Below are 20,655 nucleotides of genomic sequence, written 5' to 3' on the forward strand. Positions count from 1 at the left end.
AGACAGACAGACACACACACAGACAGACAGACAGACAGACAGACACACAGACAGACAGACAGACAGACAGACAGACACAAAGACAGACAGACAAAGACAGACAGACAGACAGACAGTAGGAAGCTGCTTCGGCTCATTTGACTGAACTCAAACGCTCGTTTACTTCGCTGACACCCGACCTCCGCAGCCGTAAATCTCAAACCCGTCCGTTTTTTTCACCGCTCGCCCTCTGAGCGCCACTGTTCGAGCAGATATGAGTCTGTGGGTTACAACAACCGAGCGAAAGCAGGACGCATCGCTCCGAGTAACCAGGGAGCTGCGAGTTAAAGATAAACGGTGCTTACTCGCTTCGGCGGCGGGCCTCCATCCCATCAGGCAGGAAGAGTTTGATTGTTGACACGATGCAGCCATGTGTGACTAAAGACACAAATAAATAAACACGTTAGTGATCATTTAACGGAGGCCGTCATGTTAGACTCATCGAATGTGGAGAGTCACAAAGGAAAGCTGGGCCTCGCAGAGACGCAGGTTTCTGCTTGTTGAGACGCTTTGAAAGTTCTCAGACTTGCTGTAATTATGGTTTTTGTGCCGTGAGGGTGTATGACTTTCTCCTCTGCTTTCAGCAGATGTTGTTTTCTGAGGAGGGGCGGCTGCCGCTCGTCACCAGCCTAAAGACAATGGCTGCGCTGTAACCGGGGGTATATTTATACCTTTAATAACCTGGCACAGATGGAGGCAGAGGAATGTCTCTCTTCTTTTTGTTCTCATGTGTTCATTCATGTCTGTCAGCCGCTCCACTGCTCTTCTCCCATTAACTACCATTAGTGGGCCCTAAATTTGGATTCTGCCCTTCATGGCGATTAAATCGGCAGCGCAGGAGCAGAGACTTGTAGATTCTGCTCAGAAGGATGCTTCGAGATTTTAATTTTTGAAGCTACATGTCCCAGTTTAAAGTCTACTGATGTCCTCGCAGCAGTTTTAACGGAGTCATCCCCTGAACTTCTCACCCATTAACCAGGCAAAGACAGCTGCCTGGGATTCATTTTAATCCTTAAAAACAAAGATGACCCCGGCCTGGAGGAGGAATCTGTCATTTCAGGAGGAACTGATCACCGTTAGGATGACTTCATGTTTGTGGGAACAACAACCATTTATTTTTATCCGGATAAATAAACATCACCACCAATAAAAACCCTGTTAGACGTTTGATAATGAACCAGAATAACTGGCTGATTAAGCAGCTAACATCAACTTTTATTTAAAAAGTACAACTATTCTTCTAAATTAGAACTTGAAGCTTGGAGGAACTTTAATTAAATGTAGCTGGTGAGAGTTAAATCAGTTCAACTCTTTCATAGCTTGTACAGTAAACACAAGATGACACTAAAATTACTATTTTATCAGAATTTAATCAGTGTTTTTGGCAGCAGAATCAATTAAATAGTTTCAATTTGTGTTTAACCGACTTGGTTTAATGTAATTCTCAATAAATCAAATGTATTCTCTTAAGTTTTTCAATTTGTTTCATTATTTTTACTTTAAAATTGCATTTTCAAGAGTTTAAAGTTCAAAAACACATTCTGTCCAAGTACAATCAAGTATATCTTCAATTAACACATAAATATCCCCTCAAAAATCAATAAAAGAAGAAAAGATGTTAAATTAGAACATACAGGGAGGTAAAAAGAGGAGGAAAGCTCTAATAAAAGGAACAATGATCCTCGCAGGAACCAGGAAGAACCTGCGTTCTGTCCTGGATCAACGAGCTCCGCCGCAGGTTGAACGCCCACCGGTTCACCGACACGCCCTGAGGACCTGCGCTCTGTGTGCAGGTGTGTGTGTGTGTGAGCGCACAGACCTTTGCGTGTGTTCTCAGTGACATCGACGCCGAACTGAATGATGTCACCGGACAGGACCTCACAGGGCGGACTCTCCTCCGAGCCGCGACTCAACCTCTGGCTGTTGATGAACGTCCCGTTGCTGCTTTTAGTGTCCTGCAGGTAGAACTGACACACACACACACACACACACCAGGTGAGAAGCACGCAGACTTGCAGCGGTCAAGCTAGATGGTAAGAACATTAAAAGGGATAGTCTGGTTATTTTTCGTCAGCCGTGACGCCGAACAGGAAGTTCTGTCCAGGCTAGGCTAGGCTAACGGTTAGCTTTTAAAATTGTTTTTCCATCACTTATAAAACAGATCTCTCCCAAAACGACACGTTTGCATCTCAACTGAACACCGCCGGCGTTCCCGCGAACGTGTGGACGCGTGCTGGGCGTAAGCAGCCCGCTACACGATGGCGCCGAGGCCCGCTGGACCGACCCGTTCGTCAGCAGAAAGCTGTTAACGACTTGTTTCCAAAAAACAGACAAACGGCGTCACGCAATAATGTCTGCTGATGTGGCGCTCCTGAAAAACGATTAATATCTTCAATCCGTCCCTGATGATAAACCACTAAACCTTGATGACTGCGTGAGAGAACAGCTGTTTATAAATGACCAGATTACAGCTTTAATTGGTGAAAATACAACTTTACAAACAGTGATAAACTGGTTATAAACATAAACAATAAACTTTACAAATAGACAGTTTTTGTCAGCTTAATTTCCATCTTTATTTTATGAATAAAAGCTGTGATAATAGTTCAGGAGATCAACCAAACAGCACCTGACAGGAAATCAGATTTAACCGTAACCTGCTGGTTTCTTAATATCTGTCCTGTTTAGGAACAGTAAGAAATAATAAAAAAAATATAATAATTTGAGTTTTAAGTTTGTGTTTTTGTTTTTAAAGTGCTGCTTTTCGCTCGACACGCAGCCCGGCTCTCACAACGCCCTTCATTTATTTCGACTTTTTATTTCATCCTGCAGCTGAAGTTTCATATTCCAGACGTCCGGAGACAGTCCCCTCTATCAGTTACGTCCACGAGGACAACAGAGACATTCACCAGGTCATTCAAAGATGAATGAATGAAAGTAAGTGAACGCAGGAAACTGAACACATGAACGCAGATGCAACGACGTACAAGAACGCGATCCGGCGTCCGACACGCAGCGCTGAAATTCACGCGACAGGACGCACGCGGCGAACGATCGGATCTGGAAGCCCGAGGCACGTCCGCCCGGCGCTCCACGCTCGGCTCTCCGGGCTCGGACTGAACACGGACGACGGGAGGACGAGGAGAGGACGACGAAGAGCAGCCAGTTCCCATCTCATGACGGCTATAACATGACACATAAACACACACAGGGCTACCTCCTGTCCCCATGGTAACACAGACAGGAGGGAGGGACCTAAGTTTAGAGCTTTTCACCCAGCAACAACACACACACACACACTGCAGCACATCTCTCACGTACGGCTCCAACACGCGTATCTACCATCACACACACGCACAGAAACACGCCAGCGTCCACCTGCGAGCAGCAGACTCGGGGTTTAGTCTCAGTCCTGAAAAACTATGAGTCGTTTGTCTTCGAGGCATCGTTCTCGGTCCAGCAGCTGACGTGTTGCTTCACCGAGGCAGAGATAACATCCAGGAAGTAGACAGGACCCTCCTCAGGGCTCAGTGTAAATGCTGAGGCAGCATTTTCACGCTTCTTTGCCCCTTTCTTCGGCGTCTAACTGCTTCTGGACATTTTGTTCTGTTTGACCCATTTAAAGAAAAACATTCAGCTTCTTCAACCGATGGCTGCTGAGTCTGTAACAGTTTCTAAATAATTACATTATTTACAAAAAAATAATAAAATTTGGGATACATTAAAATCTTTAAAACCTTCAAAAACACTAATCTCTTTAAAATTAACCTCAGCATACTTCTGCTAATGCTACTGCTGCTGCTGCTAATGCTACTGCTGCTGCTGCTAATGCTACTTCTGCTAATGCTACTGCTCCTAATACTACTACAGCTACTGCTAATGCAACTACAGCTAATGCTAGTACTGCTAATGTCATTACTACTCCTGCTAATGCTAATTCTGCTACTGTGTAACAATGCCAATTTCACGATTGGTAGTTACGCTAATGCTAAGACTACTTATGCTAATTTTAGCTAAAGCTGGCATTCTGCTAAATTTAATTAGCCGTTTACTATTTGTAGCTAGTTTTTTGCTACTTTTAGCTCACAAATTCGTTTTTTTAGTTAGCAATTTGCTTCATTTAGGTCTTGATAACACGAGTTATGCTATTTTTAGTTATCATGTTGCTAATATTAGGCAGCATTTTGCTATTTTTAGCTATCATTCTGCTATTTTGTTTTGCAAGTGTTTTACTACTTTTAGCTAGTATTTTGTCACTTACAGCTTATACCTAACATTTTGGAACCTGATCAGACGTGTAAAAACTCACATTTTTCCACCTAACTGCAGAGGGCCACTGAATATTACTTGTAGAGAAGATACTAGCTTATATCCATTTGAATTGTTGGTACAAAACTTCAAACAGACACATACTAATATTTACCAGCCAGACGTGATGAAGCAATGCTAACGACTTAGCCACAGCATTGCATTAATTCCATCTCCTGACAAACAGAAGGCAAACAAGGGTGACGTGTAGATATTTGTGGTTTATTTAGAAATCTACCCGTGGCAGACAAGGATATTTGTTGTGTCGGCATTTATTGTTTTCTCTTTAGCGAGAGCTGCTGCAGCACCGGTGTAAACAGCAACAAACACTGAAAATGTGCTTAAAGCTGTGAACTAATATTCAAGGAAAAAAGTCAACTTGAGTTTTATTCTTTATTGTAGAAAAGACATTTTCCTGCTCAGCCCAGGTTTAGTCATTTTGCACTAAACCAAAGCTTTTGTGTATAAATTATTAAATATGAGTTAGGTTCAAAACAAGACATGTTTATGAGCGGCCATTTTTTATAAGGCAGTAAATAATTAGTCTCAGTAACTGACACTTGGCTTTGTTTTTTATCGCACTGAATCTCAATGAATAAATCATAACGAGTTGTATCGGATCCCTCGGCGTTCTTATCTCCTCCTTCTTCAGGGTCGGCTGAAAGGACGCCATGTCTGTTCTGAAACGGTCTCCAGCCTCTAAAAACGGTGCAAACTATCAGCTGGCAGCCGAACGACAACAAGCTCCTCAGCAGTCAGGAGGTCAACACATGATCCCAGTTTGGTGGGACTCCACACACGCAAACATCAGCAGAACGTTCTAAGAATCACTTGTAGGTCGGACAAAGGAACCGCTGCCCTGAACGTCTAAAAATAACTCCACCGTGGAGCGGCCCATGTGACATGTCCTGAACTCCTTCTTATTTATGAAAGGATCTCAGTAAACAAAAAAAATAAACATTTCTAAAGGTTTTATTAAAATAAGTGCAACATGATGGTGATATTTACTAAAATATTTCCTGAACAAGTAGATGAATTTAATGAAACCTGCAGGAAGTAACCATCAGCTGTACGTCTACAACTGATTAACTTCTGGAGTCAACCCACGGACAGCCAACTGACCTCACCAGACACACAAATGGCTCCAGTTCAGTCAGTTTTACAGATATTGAGGTACATTTTGTTGCGGTGGTGGCTGAGAGTCATTTAAAACACGTAGATTAACAGAAACATCTCACGATATTGCATGAGATCAGACAACGTAATCTTCAGGGTTTGACCAAAACGATAACAGCTCCATCGTTTCTCAGCATCAGATGATCTCAGTCTATCTGACATAACACTCAAACATTCCTGTTAGTTTTCTTTAGTGAAAATTAAACTGTTTACATGTTTCATCAGGTTACAGAACCTTTTCCCACTCAGGAGCAACAAAGGTTTTTTTTTTGATGAATAAAAGACTATAATTGCATGATGTCTTATTTAACAGAATGAAAGTAAGAGCAGAGTCTTTGCTTTTTTAACAGAAAACTGTTAAACTAACTGAAAGCTTCCTCCTTCGTCCTGGGTGACACAAAGGCCAAATAAACCAGAGCAACTCTCTCTAAATCCTGGTGCAGAAATCGGGAGCAAACATCTGTCACGTGAAGAATCCGGGGCCAGTCGGGACACATTTCTCCCTCTGAAAGGTTTGAGAATCATCCTGAACCCAAAGCAAAGCTGCTCGGGCAAATAAAACAACTCCTGGTTTTATTCCACTTCAAGGCATGCAAGTTTTAAATATCTTCTTTATGTTTCCATGCTGGGAAGTCCCAATCACTGCAGGAGGAGCTGAGTAAACAAGTGGAAGGTCAAGTGAAGAAAGAAGCGATAAAATGACTGAAAGGAAAAGATTTCACTTTCTGGGATTGGTCCCACTGGAGAACAGGCAATGCAGCATTATGTTTTCAGCGTATTTCTTTACATTACGAAGTTTGTTTTGCTGAAGGAAGCGAACGACGACATGAGAAATCTGTTAGAATCTGCACAGCAAGCAGAAAACTGAAATTAAACGTCCTGTTTAAATACTTTTACATCCTCTTCTATGACCAGACCTGTTATTTACAGAACCAGTATTTACTTTTAAACTAATAAATTCCTCTTATGCTCGGGTTACGAGTTATTTCCAACATAATCTAAGAGAAAAACGTGATTTGTCAACAAGCTGCTTTTTTCAAAAGGTGCCATTTTAAGACCTGTTAATGATATAAATGAGACAAAAGTGAAGAAGACGTGAACCTGACAGGACGTGTCACCCTGCAGGAATGTTGGGCTGCACAAAGTCCATTTTGTTTTGTCTCAAGTTGATTTGACCTACCACCAGTGAGTTTACTAATGTTATCAATCTGCTCCAACAGAGTCCTCCGCAGCAAATCAATGCATTTTGACACCAAAGGTCATAAAGTTCTTCTTTAATAACGTCAACAACAGGCCGACTTTCTTCTAGAAAAGGCTTTGTTTGAGTCAACAGCTTATTTAGACAAAACTGGAGCTCTGAATGAGCCCAGGACTCGTGTCAAAACGTCAGAGTTAAATATAAAACGGGTTCTGAAAGGACGCTGTGAGAGGTTCTTCTTCGGCTCTCATCCTACGCTCGTCCAACTCCCTGATATTTATTCAGAGTTGACTGTGAGGCATGATGCTGACATTTAAAACTGGGACGGCGCTTCGGGTTTACAGAGCGCGTCTGAAAAAGGCCGTACACGGATCGGTTCAGCGCAGGGGGCCAGATCACTGAAGCCTGGACTCCTGCCACCATTTCCATATGAGGCTGTTCGCCGCCGCCGACCGACGGGAACAGCGTTCAGTCAGTCAGACAGAAAGGCGAGTCTTCTAACCCGAAAACGAGCCTAAAACTGTGGAAACACTGTAAAATCCAAACAGGTCGGGAAAACAATGATTTCCTGTTCTCAGAAACTCTGATTTCATTCACAGCGGAACAAAGTTTCAACATTCTAGAAAAAAATCTGAAGCATCTCCTCTTCTTCTCCCATCAGTCTGTAAACATCTGGACCTGAGGAGAGCAGCTGCTGGAGGTTGTCCCATTCTGTCTGTAGAGGATTCCAGCTGTAAACCTGGAGATCCTTTCTAGAGGCACTAATGCACCCCCATACCATCAGAGAGGCAGGCTGACCTCAGAACAGTTCTCCTCTTTGGTCCAGAGGAGACACATCTGTTCACATCTGGCTGCTTCTTTGCCTGATAGAGCTTTAAACAGCTTCTGTGGACGGTGCACTGTGTTTACAGACAGTGTTCCTGAGCAGAACACAACCAGCCTTGACCTTTGACCTCAGAGGTTTCTACAGATCCTTGAAATCTCCTGATGATGATATGAACTGGAGATGATGGGATGGTTCCTCTCAGACAGGTGAACCTCTGCCGGTCTTTCCTTCTGACAGATTCAGCCTCTAAATGCTGTTTTTATCTCCGCTCCTCTGACTGTAATTAACTTCAAAATGGTTCAATATCTCAGTTTTAACATTTAACATTCTACTTTAACGTTTTACACAACGTCCCGACTTTCTCAGAACTCGGCCTGCATTTCAAACCTCACCAACAAACAGAGGAGACACCAGAACAGGCTTTGACTTCCCGCAGTCTTGTGAGATGCAAACAGGTTCACATTTTCTATGGAAATTCATTCCCGCTACATTCATCTGCTCTGAAGGCAGTGACGTTCGACGGTTTAATCCTTCAACACGAGGTCTGTTCATGAAGAGCCGCAGGTCTGGGCGTCGTGCGGCGAAACGTAAAAACCAGGAAGGCAGGTGGTGCCAGTGGCATCCTCCTTCCTGCGCGAGGAAGTGTTGAGAAGCCGAAGAGTCGGGATGAGTTTTCAGCATTCACCTGTCTGCTGCCACTAATTTGTAAAAACACAAGTTGCTCTTTGGCGTTTCCGATGAAAACCTGGATGATGTTCAGCTGAGCTGGAAGGCTGCTGGGATCTGAGAACGTGACGTAACGAACGGCAAACAGGCGTTCACGTTCCTGCACTTAACTTTTCAGGGTTTGAATCATGAATGACTCATCATTTTCTAAACCTCTGCAGGCTTGAGCTGAAGGTGGTGAAATAATAAATCTGAACGCTTAATAAATAAAATCAGATCTTTGATTTTACTTTTTGAATTGAAGCGTGCAACAAAAACATGTTTATGAAGCAGGGGTGGAAATTTTTTACCAGCCACTCAAATATTTTACCAGCCACTATTTTATGTTGTGACAAAAAGTTATTCCATATGATGATGATGATCGAGGTGGGTGGAAGCAGTTGTGGTGCAACTGCAAATTGCAAAAGTTACCAGGGGGGAACCAAATATTTCAGCCGCCTGAAATAATCGGTTCCCCCTCTAAAACACGGGACAAAAATAATTTACCAACAACTCCTTAACTGTGTTTATTCCTCTGTATTATGATATTATTAGCACATTTTATTTTTAAAAGAATTATGTTTTTTTGTTTTTTTAATGAGAAATATTTGCCCAACAATTCTGTTAATAGAAAAGTAATTATTTATTTTAATTATTAATTGTTTTTGTCCACACATTGTCTACATTGTCCATAACAGAGTCTGTCTGTCTGTCTATCACACTAGTTCTCAGTTACTTCGCCGGTTCTCATATTAAAGAACAGAAGGACATAAAGAAGCCAGGGTTCTCCTCTGTTCCCTCCCAGAAACACAGACATGGAGCGTCCTGGCAAACTGTCCCTGTACTGTGGTGATGTGGTGAAATACTGACGCCAGCCGTCTTTAATCTTAAACCAACTACCCAGAATGCAACACTGGAGGCCCACACTGACCAAATCAAAGATCTGTGTGAACGTGTGGCCTGTGGATTTCAGACTACCAGCTTTGAATAAAGAAATCGATTCAAACTGTCTGTATTTTTGCACAAGAAGAGAAATCTTGGAGGTAAAGTTAAGACGCTCCGACCCGGGTGTGACGTTCGTTTATACTCGGTGCATTTGTGCAGACAAACCCACATTAAAGAGGAGCAGAGAACCGTTGTTGTCAGAGTCCAGGTGTGCACACCCAAGGCCAACAAGAGTCTAATAACTCGAACTGAAAGGAGAACGTTGCTTCGCCTTGTTTTAACCCAACAAACAGACCAATGACGTGATCCTGTGTGCCTCTATTTGAGAGAATATCCTGGAAATGAAGCAGCTGTTGGGCGAAGATCGTCACCCAGAGGTGTGAGCGGCAGCCATCTAATCTGCAAAGTTTACAAAAAGAAGAGCGTGGCTGGTTAGAGCGCCACCTTTAAAGTGACTCTGAATCTGTCTGCGCCACCGAGGTGACCGCGTTATCTCAGACTCAATCTGATGAGCTCGAACCACAACGAGACAAGTTTAACGGAGCTTTATGGGTTTTTTCTGTCTCTCTGAACGCTCGCAGCTCAGCGACAGATCAGAGAAACACACCGAACTCCTCACGCTCCTCGGCTTCAGTCCAAGAAACTTAATGAAAAACAGAAATGTTGGTAGAGCTACATCCCTGTGACAAGTTCAAAGGTCATTAAATTTAGCTAGCATATTTTAAAAAACTTAGAATAATACCAGTCGAGGCTTTTACTGGGTGACCAGAATTTATTCCTGTCCAAACCAGAGGGTTTAGGCTAATTAAATAACTTTATTATGGTCTGTTTCTCAGCTGTAAGTTCTGCAGAGTTGGCCAAACATGAAGGAGAACTCGGCTCTAATATTCCAGCTGTTAAACGCAGAGCAGCGTCTTCTTGCTGAAACGATAAATTACAGCATATAGAAGAATTTGACCTTTTACTTTCAGCAGAGAGTTGCTGACTCATCTGTTAACCGTCGTCCGACTGGAGCAGAAATTAGCTCAGTTTAGTCCGATCTGGACCAGGCTGCCACGTGTTCTGGTTCACCGTGCACGCTCACTAAAAAGATCAGGGGATGTTTTACCTGTTTCCTGCTCCAACACACCTGATTCAGGAGTTAAATCACCTCTTCATGTCCTGCAGAAGACTGTTAATCACCTGTTGATTCAGATCAGGTGTGTCGGAGCAGAGGAACAAGGAAAACCTGCAGGATGGAGGCCCTCCAGGACCAGGACTGCCCACCGCTGAGACAGATGAATGAATGAATGATCGGACCGAAGCAATAAAGAGATATTTCAGAGATCTCCACCAGGCCATTAACCTTTTGCTTCATGAATCTGAAAAACTGTGCAGCTCATCACAGGACGGTTGATTTAAAGACATTTACAGACACCAACACAGACGACTACGGAGCCTTTCCAAGTCATTCTTACGAATGAAGCAAAGACCAAAACACGACAAGTCGTTCACCAACTTCTCTGCACTGTGATGCCATCGACATCGAACTTTGGATCATGTCGTAAAAAGATTCATTCAGAGGAAATAAAATGTAATCAGTATTTTTTTTAAAATTGTTTTTAGAGAAGCTTTAGCCGAACTAAGCGTATTCTTTCTCTCTCGATGATGTCACGTTCTCACCACCGAGAGGAACGTGGCTAATTCAGCGTTTTTGTTTTGAAGAGAAAACTATATAAACAATGAAAAGTATCAGCTGATAAAGTACCTGGAGAGTAAAGTGTGGTCGTTTGAAACACTCAAATTGAAAACCCTATCATTTTATTATACTTTTAACATATTCTCTGCTCTCTCTATAGCTTGTCTTTTATTTTCAAATTACTTTTTTTTTCATAATCATAGCGGAAGGAAGAATTACGAAACCAGAGATGACACAAGCATGACATCTCGTTCTCCTGTCAGACTGTTTGAAGACGGCTGATAGTTTCCTCCACCTGAAGAGACCCGATCGGAGCTTAAAATACATCCTGAGTTACTTTCTCCAGGGGCCTCTTAAATATTAATCTCACCAGCTGTTCTCATGTCAGACAGTTCATTCTTCTTCTTCTTCTTCTTCTTCAGGTTAAAGCCTCAGCAGGTTTCTGCCAGTTTCACTTAAAGACCTTAATCTTTCAATTTCAGTCCAGCTGCAAAACAAACGTGATTAAAAACGACAGTCAGACTGTCGTTTTATTCTTAAACTGTCCTTACAGTTCTGCATTTCCTGAATCAACCTTTTTACTTTAGTCATAACCAACCAAACCCTGAGTCTGAGCCAACAGAAATCCTTTACAGAACTGTAAACATGTCAGGTATTTTAGAAATGGTATCTTACTTTACGCTGGTTGTGCAGTAGCTCAGATCAAAATGGAGAATAATTCAAGTAATAACAAACGTAGACCCGACTCTGTTCGGCACAACAGGCTGCCGGCTGCCTTTAATACTCACTAAAACTGCAAACTCATTCAACCAAATGTTTTCTCCCTGGAAGAGGAAGTCGCAGTTCTCAGGTTCCGGTTACGTAAACGAAGGTTGTGTGTTTTATCACCGTTGCCCGCTGGATTTGTGAATTAGCCTCACCCTGCGTCCAATTATGGTACTGAACTCAGGTCAGCACCACGCTGCGAGGAGAGCGAGGAAAGGGGATTAAAAGATGGCGTTCCTCAGAGGAACGCGTACCGCCCGCCGCCTTTCATGCCAGAATTTAAAGCTCCGATCTAAATTCAAGATTTACAGAGTTGTGGCCATTTTGGGTTAGGGTCAAACCTTCCTGTTAAACTGACTGACTTATAGGCACTCTTGAGCTGGCTAATGTGGACTAGCTGTGGCAGCCATCTTGAACTGGACTGACTTCAAACATTAATCATCCAGTGATTAATTCCTGGAGGTCAAAATCCATGCAGTGATTTACGACCCGTTTAGCAAACAAACAAACAGTTAAAGCACACGTTGTGAACGAGTCTCAGCAAAAATATCTGTTCATTTTAATAAAGTATAAATGTTTTATGCAGCGGTGGCCATGCTGAACTGGGTCGGATCGGTTGTAAATGATTATTTCCTCGAAGTTGAATAAAAATCCGTCCGGCAGCTCGTGAGATGTTTTGATTTATTTTCACCCTTCGGCAGCCGGCGTTGACTCTACAGCTGCTGAAACTCTGCAGCTTTTCTTCCAGTTTAAACATTTACGCAGCTTTCAGGCGTCGTGTTTTAACTCTCAGTCACTTCAGGCAGGTGGACTCCTGAAGTCGAGGCTGATTTCTTCACCGACCTCGTGAACTCGTCAGATGATAACTAACCTGATAAATAACGAGCCGCGGATTGATCACTTCTCTGAAGATGGCCGGTGGGATCATAAAATCAGACAAAAAACTTATTTATCAGCCGTGCCACAAAGAGAACGAGGCTCAGCTGCTGACTTATTCACAAATACATGTTTATTAAATCTGTTCTGCTTTAAAACGTTATATTTATTAGATTTGTTATACGGAAGAAAAGCAGGGCTGCTGCTGCTGTTTAAAGCTGGTGTCTTATCCAATCAATCAGTCTGTTCTGGTTTATTTTTTATTTACACGCCACAGTTTAACTGTAGGTGACTCGACGTGTGCGTGAAGCCGCCTCCACCTACAGAGCGTATAAAAGTCTGCCCTCTGGGTTTCAGATAAAGCAGCGTCAATCATTTACAACCTATCAGTGAGCGGTTTCACTCAGCCAGAGGAGCAAAGACTCGACCTTTTAACGGATTCATAAAGAAGCCATGTTTAAAAATCCCAGACTTACTTTTCAGAACAGTACAAAAAGTTTCAAAATGCCCACTTAAACCGGCCTGACGGAGCAGGTACGCATGAAGGTTTAGTTAGAAATGCTTGGGAATAGGTGTGTGTGTGTTTGTGTGTGCCGGGCTGTCTGTGTGTGTTTATCCCTGAAGAGAGGAAAGGATGATGCTACTCGTGTTGTTATAAATAGCTTATGCTTTGTGCGCACACACACACAGCCCCTGCATGCCGCATAGCGGGGTAATCCTGATGTCGTCTCGGCGTGTTTAACCGGTCCTGCAAACAAACGAGCCACGCTGCAGAGATTTCAACTTTACACCCAACCTGTTAACTTCCCTGAAAGGATCCTTTAATCCGACCAGATTCAGGACACGTTCGGGGCGAGAACAAAGCTGACCCTGCGGGGTTTCTGCGCTTTTTATTTTACAGTTATTTGAAAGTAAGAACTCGTCGTTTGACGGAGCTGATGTCAGTAAGACTCCGGTCGGTGCCGGTGAGGAACGAGTCCCTGCGCTCGCCAAACCTGTCAAACCGCCGCGGACGAGGCGCTTCCACCGCGGAAGACAACGCAAAAACGAAGAGCGCCGATCCGTCACCTGGACGCATTTCTATCCCTCCGTCTTTGTTTGCATCACCAGCTGGAAAACAAAACATCAGTCTGGTCTCCAGCCGAGCAAACCTGTTGGGCTTTCCATGAGGTTTTCTGATAGAACACGATAAAAAGTTCCCATAATTCCTCAATCCTTAAGGATCTTAAGGTTATTTCCTTTATTGCAATAAAATAAATAAATCTTTGTTTCAGACAATGATCAGGATCCAATCGGAGTAATTTAACTTTAATTAATTAGGACTGGGAGCATCGTATGGGAAGTGTGGTTCCATGCTTCCAGGTTGGGTCAGGTCTTAAGGGATTATTTTTAATCCCCAGCACGATTGTTAAACTATAATGGAATTAGGCAACAAGACCGAAGTCGTATCTGCGAACAGATTCTGAATATCTCGGGGAATGTCAAACGTCCGGTTGGTCTTGACAGATCGAGTTTTTCTTGTCAGTCATACGTTCAAGTTCACGCAACGTGACTGGAGCCGGACTCCTGAGGCGGGACCTGACGGAGACGAGGTCATGGCTCAAAATACGCAGGTTTCACTGAATTCTGACCAGGAGACCAGCGAGCCACGTTCTGAAAATCACCGCCTGCTGGAACATCGTATTCTTGGCCGTGACACTCTGTGCGATTGATTTTCACTATTTTTAATTTCTTTTAACGTGTTCACAGCGAGCTTCTGTGACTCGTGTGAGGAAATACTGTTCGCCAACTAGTCTCCAAACAGTCGCAGCGCAGTTAGATACCATCTTAATGGTGCCCGTTAAACAAAACCACATTTAATCGTCCTTTCAAATCACACATCAGCTCATAAACAAACTCAAGGACACTTCACCAAGACCCGAGAGGAAGAGGAGGATCTGGGGATCGAGTCACCAGCTATTAGTGTCTACAAGTCAGTCACGGGTTTTCATAAATAAAACACTTGTTGGTAAGACGGTGACAGTTCTCGCCGGTTTCATCAGGTTTCATGGCTGCTTCTTACCTTTCCGGTCTTGTGGTCGAACCACACAAGGGCGTGATTCCTGGACAGCACCTTGCAGTCGAAGGTGGCGTTGTTCTGGGCCGGCCGGCACCGAGCCACCGACCTGCCGATTTTGACGGGCTCGTCCAGGTACACATGCCGCTCCTGGAATGGGTGCGAGTTGGGTCGGCAGGTGAAAACGGCCAGCGCCGAAGGCATTGATTTTGGCTTGAGTGTGTTACTCCAACCAGACACAAGAGACAGGTTTTCTTGATCCAGATTGGCAGGGTTTTGGTGCATCCCGCAACGAAGGAATAATCTACAATATCTATGGCCCGCGTACGCAGGCAGACCTTTTAAGCTGTGTAATCTAATAGGCACTAACTGATGAGCATTGTCCGCTGTAGACGCTCCGGACTACACGGCTCCCAAGCTTTGAATCGGGATGACTCCCCTGCGTTTGACGAAAAACAAAAACACAAACCGACGGGTATAAAAAAGACGAGACATTCCTTTTTCACCGACTCCTTACCAGAGCTACATAACAACGCTCACGTGTGACAGGAAAACGCTATGTACAGACCAAGGTGCCGTGTGTCAAGACATGCATGACTGAGCGGAGCCCTGACGGTGTGGCGAGCAGCCCCTCACGTCCATCAAACAGCCCGAGTACGTGAAACCGGTTTCGTCGCCAAAACCTGATCCTGTTCAGTCCTTTCAGGTCCAGAAGTTTAACCTGCAGATCAGTCGACTCGTTTAACGCCTGGGTGGCTGTCGGGCGGTGATGTCTCGACCTGCAGCAGCCAGGAGAAGACTCAACCAAGTGTCATCTGCAGCCTGTTTGTCATTCGGGACATGACAATCAGAGTGGCCTTGTTGCCCTGATACAGGGAACCTGACGTTGCCACCCCCCTCCCTCCCTCCACCTCCACCTGACACCCAGAAAAGCCAGAAACACCCCCCCTCTGAGTTATGAAACACTTAATGTTGTCCAACTAAAGCAATTCAGTGTCCGAATTAGTGCTTCAGATACACCGAGCCGGGGATTAGCGGGTTATCTTGTGGAACTAAGATGCTAATTGGAGCGCTACGTCTCGGCCAGCGTTTCCTGGCGTTGGACCAAGCGGGCTAACGGGGCTAGGCTAACGAGTGCTGACAAAGTTACCAGTCGGGTCCTGAAGCGTTTTCTCCGCGCCCTTCTCAACCAGTTCGCTTACCGAAGGGAAGCGGTGTGCCATGCTCGTCTCCAGTGACACATAAAACCGGGGAACTAACGTCTGTTCGGCCACAACGGAGCCCCGAAGGCGAGCGTTAGCATGGAGGCGAGCTAACTAGCAGCTAGCCGGCTAACTGACAGTCAGAGCGGAGGGAGACGCGGAAAAAAAATCTGGTGAGTTTCTGGACTGCGGTTCTCCGCGCATCGCACCAACACGATTATCTTTCCGGGAAACGACCTCCGGTTGCGCTGTCGTCGTCTACCGCAGTCCGAGACCTGTTCGCTGAGGTGGGTTCGGGTTATAGCCGCCGCCTTCCAGCGGTCCCCTGGAAAGAAGCTAGAAGAAGTTGTCCTCCTCCGCAAGTCCCGGCCGCCATACTGAAACTGGAGAGCAGACAGGCGTGGTGCGTTCACGGCCGCGGCCACAGCCTCCGGAGAGCAGACAGGCAGGCGTGGTGCGTTCACGGCCGGAGTCACGTAAACTCAGATAATTACATCCAGTGTAGGGAATAAGTAAACTGAGCAGATTAAATATAAACAGACAAAGAGGAAGGCAGGTAATAAGGTAACAAACCAAACTAACATTTCCTAGTGATTTTTTTGTTTTTCTTACATTTTTTGCTACTTCTTTCAGCTATTTTAGCCGTTCCTCTATCAGCAGCTGCAGCTCATTTGGGACATGGGTGCTCTAACGTTTGGGTTTTGTAACGTTTGTATTTTTCAAAACTTTTTTTTACAAACATTTTCCACATAGAAGTACATTGAGATTTTTTCCATTCCTTCAAAAACAGTGTACTTGCTTTATTTTTGTCTTCTTCTGCTGTATTTAGCTTTTTTCACCTTTCAAACGACCGTACGTAGAAATATTAAGTAATATTTGTCGATAGCTGTTTATATTTTTGCTAAAACACAATTAGGAGTGAAGTTAAAGGCTGTAACACCTCCCCACTGTTTACGGCACCTTTAGCGGGCTTTGACCAGGTGACCTGTTAATAAGGAGTGGGGCAGCTTGAAGAGGAGTGGGGTGAAGCGACATAAGAGGAGATCAAATTCTGTTCCTGGCTCCAGAAACGTTCGGCTGTCTTCTGCTGAGCTGAAAAAGCTGAGACTAAATCAATTCTGGATGAGACAACAGAACGGCTGAAGGATTCTTCAGCAGGATATACGACCAAAAATTTAAAAAATAAATAAATAAATGATTCAAACAGTCCAACTTTATTTGAATGAAGAAGTGTGACGTTCTTGCAGGTGTTGGTGGGTTTAAGCTGATTAATAACAGAGAAGACCTTATAGCTGCTTCCCCCTCTGAGGTCCTTTAGCTTTACAGTGTCCTGGTCCTGGTCCTGGTCCCGGTCCTGGTCCCGGTCCCGGCAGGCGTCCTCAGCTCTCCTGCAGAGCGAGCAGGAGTCCAGCTGTCCCTGTCCCCTCGGCCTGAATGTTATTTCTGATTTAACAGCATCATATTGTCTGAACGCTGATTCAGCATTTACTCTGTTTTATTTATGTTTTTTGCAATCTAACTGCAGAATATTAAATGTCTGCAGCGTCAGCGGGTTCAGATTATGTGATATAATCTGATTACTGGTTCATTAATAAATTAAACGTATTTAAGACATTTGCTTGGTGTATTGATTCATGCTGGAATTACACAAACCTGTGTCGTGCATGCTTCAGTTTATTCCATGTTTTAATGCTCAAATTAAATGTTTTTTCTTTGTAAAATTTCTACAAAAGGTAATCTAAGATATGCACGCTATGAGACACCACATGTATTAGTTTTTGCTTCTAGAGGAGCTGGAAATCATTTTTTTGTGCCGGGACGATCAGAGGGTGTTTCCCCTTTAATTTGGAGCTCAGGTTGTTTCGTCCATCTGTTTCCTCGGGGAAGGGGCCTATTAAAGGATTTATATAAAGCTGATTTCCTGCTTTGGTCCTGACTCAGACTGAGATCCAGACTTTAATTGAGGGAAAGATTCATTCAATTATGGGACTTAAGTCAGCTTTGGGGATTTGAAGGGAAACAACAGACAGGTCACTTTAGATTAAGTTAAAATAGAACATCAAAAATATAAACTACTGTCATATTGGACTGAATGAGTCAATTAAAATTAAATAAAGAGCACAAATTTATAGTTTAACTGATCTTCTGCTTTAGGTTTTGGACCTTTTATAAAGTAGGCTACTCGTTATGTTTATTATAAAACATAACAAAGCAGGACATTTAAATTATGTTTAGCAAGTAATAAAAGTAAATTTATAAGGTTTCAGCTAGATGTAAGATATGTTTATTTGTTTCTTAAAACAAAATAAGATCAGAGCTAATAAAATGACACAAAAATCTCTCCAAAAAAAGAAGTTAAAAGGACAAAACATTGCTCATTTAAAAATAATGCTGGCAAAGTCACGTAGATACGCGATGACGTTGCACGTTTTTCACCATGACGTCACTCCGCTTCTACTCAGATGCTAACTGCTAGCTATGTAGCTGGTTTCTGTCCTGCGACTTTTCTCTGTTTTCGTTCGCCAAAGAGACGATTGTCGGGCATAAACTAACCCAGGACACGGTTGGCATTCTCCGGAGCGTCCGTGCGTCCGTGTCGGGCCGTAGCCATGGCTCTCCAAGGCCCGGAGGAGGTGGGGGAGCAGGTCGAGGAGCCGGAGGACCTGGACGACCAGGACGCCAGCAGCGTCTCCCCGGCCGAGGAGATAACGCTCCCTCCCGGGGCCGGCGGCGACGAGGAGCCGGTGGAGGCTTTCCTGCTCCCGTGGGACCGCTTCTCCGCCTGGCTGCACTGCATCTGTGTGGTCGGCTTCGACCTGGAGCTCGGGCAGGCGGTGGAGGTAAAAATAAAAATAAAAATCAGAAAACAGCCGGGTCGCGTCTAATTTACGGAGGCTGCCAATGTTAAAGTTGTAATTAGCAGCTGAAGGGCTCAGACTATGTCTTGGACAGGAATACAGAAGCCTCTCATAATTGTTGTGAATCAGTTAGTAGTTTGTTTCACATCGAATAAAAACTACCTAAAAGCTGAGAAGAAAGAAAAGGTTTCGAACTTGTTGAATTATTTATCATATCTATTGAAAAGCCAACTCCTGAAGTTAGTCTGGTCCCACACCGACCTGTTATTTGTTGTTCTGTTCATCAGAAAACAAACATTTTTCCAAATATTATGAAACTAAAACAAGCTTCCTCTCCCATTCAGTGTTTATTCAGTCCTGACATTAATCTGCCTCCCAATGTCATCAGAAAAAGTTTAAAAGCAGATTATCAGTAAATTTATGGGAGGTTTTCAGTTCTTTATTTCATGTCATAAAGTCTTTAAATGTTTTTCTTTCACTTTCTTTTGTCAACTAAGCAACACTAATCTTATAAAACCTGGCATTTTAATAAAATAATAAAAATACTGATTTCAGCATCATATAAGGCATTAATAATACTATTCTTATTAATATTATCATGTATTTGTTGTGGTGAACCAGTTTATGTTACAAAATGCAGGTTTTAAATTTAACTATCTTCTACAAAATTAATAAATCTACTTTATTTTGAGTTATTGTTTTTTGTGACATTTCTTTCTTTCTCTTTCAAACTAATGCTACAAAAAGTTTTTTGTTTTTATTCTTCTGTCAATATAAGTAAATATTTAAAAGTTCACGGTTTATATACGCAAAACCGCTAATAAATACAATAGATTTCAAATAAAATCTGGTTTAAATTTGTTCAGATGTGTTAAATCAAACAGGACATTTACAGTTTGTTTCCAGAGTTGACTTCTTTTTTAATTTGGTTAATTTTTCTAATACATTAAAACAACCCATTTCTTATGCAAAAACATAAAGTTTAAGTTTATTTATTTAACAATATACCACATATCAAACCTGCAGTTCCTGACATGTAAGATAAATTCAACAAATATATAGCTAATAAAAGTAACACAAATGTAGCTTATGATTTATAGTTATTGCAAGAGATGGAGTTAAAGCAGAATTTGATTTAAAATAAAATAAAAAAGATCAGGCTTTTATATCTTTTTAGCCATAATCTAAACTGCAGAAAGTTTCTTGTTGAGTTTCTGCGTTTGTTCTAATAAATAAAAGGGGAACAGGAAGAGGCGGTTATGAACCTTAATGCTTTAAAAACCAAGACGTTTAAGAGTTTTCAGGTGAGCGTCTGATCGTGATAACCGTTTGTGTTTTTATTTGTCCTGCAGGTAATTTATCCTCATCATTCCAAACTGTCAGAAAGAGAGGTGAGTTACTGAGTGGGACGTTTTGTTTAAATACACAAATAATGTCCTTTTTAAACGCATGCTGTGTAGTTTTTATGATTCAAGCCACCGATCTGAACATGATGAGCTGTGGCGGATTATTTTTATCGTGTTTTGTTCTCGACTTTCTTGAACGTCAAGCTCGTCCTCGGTGCGGGTTGGACTCCTCTGGGGCCGTCCCCTCGTCTCCGATCCAGTTTGTTGGCGTTCATGGACGGGATCTCGAGGGGAAGCTCAGGGTCTGAGGTTCCACAGGTGACGTGGTTCTGCCAGGTGGTCTGCCTCACCTGGAGGAGTCAAAGTATCTGGGAGTCTTGTTTCTGAGTGATGGGAGGATGAACGGATCGGAGGGTGGGAGTCGAAAGACAAAACTCTGGACTTCCTGCTCCGTCTACGGTCCAACCTTCACCTGTGGTTAGTGCTGGGCGATATGGAAAAAATTCTATATCACGATAATGATATATATCACGATATACCGCAATTACGTACGTTGTCAGTTATTCTCTGAAAAATATGAAAAAATAATCTAATTTCTTACCTTTTTCAAGCTTTATTTCGAAGTGACATTTAACTGAACTTTCACAAATGAGATCCGCTGCATTTTAGTGCAGCAA

General features: G+C 43.1%; 2 protein-coding genes across 10 annotated transcripts in view; one reads left to right on the forward strand and one right to left on the reverse strand.

Annotated features, from left to right (window-relative positions):
• Positions 1 to 16,176, reverse strand: part of slmapa (sarcolemma associated protein a) — a 38,321-nt gene extending 22,145 nt beyond the window's left edge. For 5 of the 9 annotated variants that reach the window (XM_017431492.3, XM_037975049.1, XM_017431491.3 and 2 more), the window contains exons 1-3: positions 14,579 to 16,175; positions 1,859 to 2,006; positions 345 to 417 (exon numbers count right to left, since the gene is read on the reverse strand). In XM_017431492.3, the coding sequence (XP_017286981.1) occupies positions 345 to 417; positions 1,859 to 2,006; positions 14,579 to 14,857 (500 nt within the window). In that variant the 5' untranslated portion in view covers positions 14,858 to 16,175. Of the gene's footprint in view, positions 1 to 344; positions 418 to 1,858; positions 2,007 to 14,578 lie in introns of all 9 variants that reach the window. The other 4 variants (XM_037975051.1, XM_037975050.1, XM_037975047.1 and 1 more) reach the window with 1 other exon arrangement.
• Positions 16,177 to 18,142: 1,966 nt separating this feature from the next.
• The window catches only part of dennd6aa (DENN/MADD domain containing 6Aa), an 11,913-nt gene continuing 9,400 nt past the window's right edge, over positions 18,143 to 20,655 (forward strand). Inside the window, exons 1-2 of the mRNA XM_017431530.3 lie at positions 18,143 to 18,614; positions 19,985 to 20,023. Of these exons, the coding sequence (XP_017287019.1) occupies positions 18,384 to 18,614; positions 19,985 to 20,023 (270 nt within the window). The 5' untranslated portion in view covers positions 18,143 to 18,383. The remainder of the gene's footprint in view (positions 18,615 to 19,984; positions 20,024 to 20,655) is intronic.

The sequence above is a fragment of the Kryptolebias marmoratus genome, linkage group LG4, assembly GCF_001649575.2.
Source record: "Kryptolebias marmoratus isolate JLee-2015 linkage group LG4, ASM164957v2, whole genome shotgun sequence".
In the NCBI taxonomy this organism is placed as follows: domain Eukaryota; kingdom Metazoa; phylum Chordata; class Actinopteri; order Cyprinodontiformes; family Rivulidae; genus Kryptolebias; species Kryptolebias marmoratus.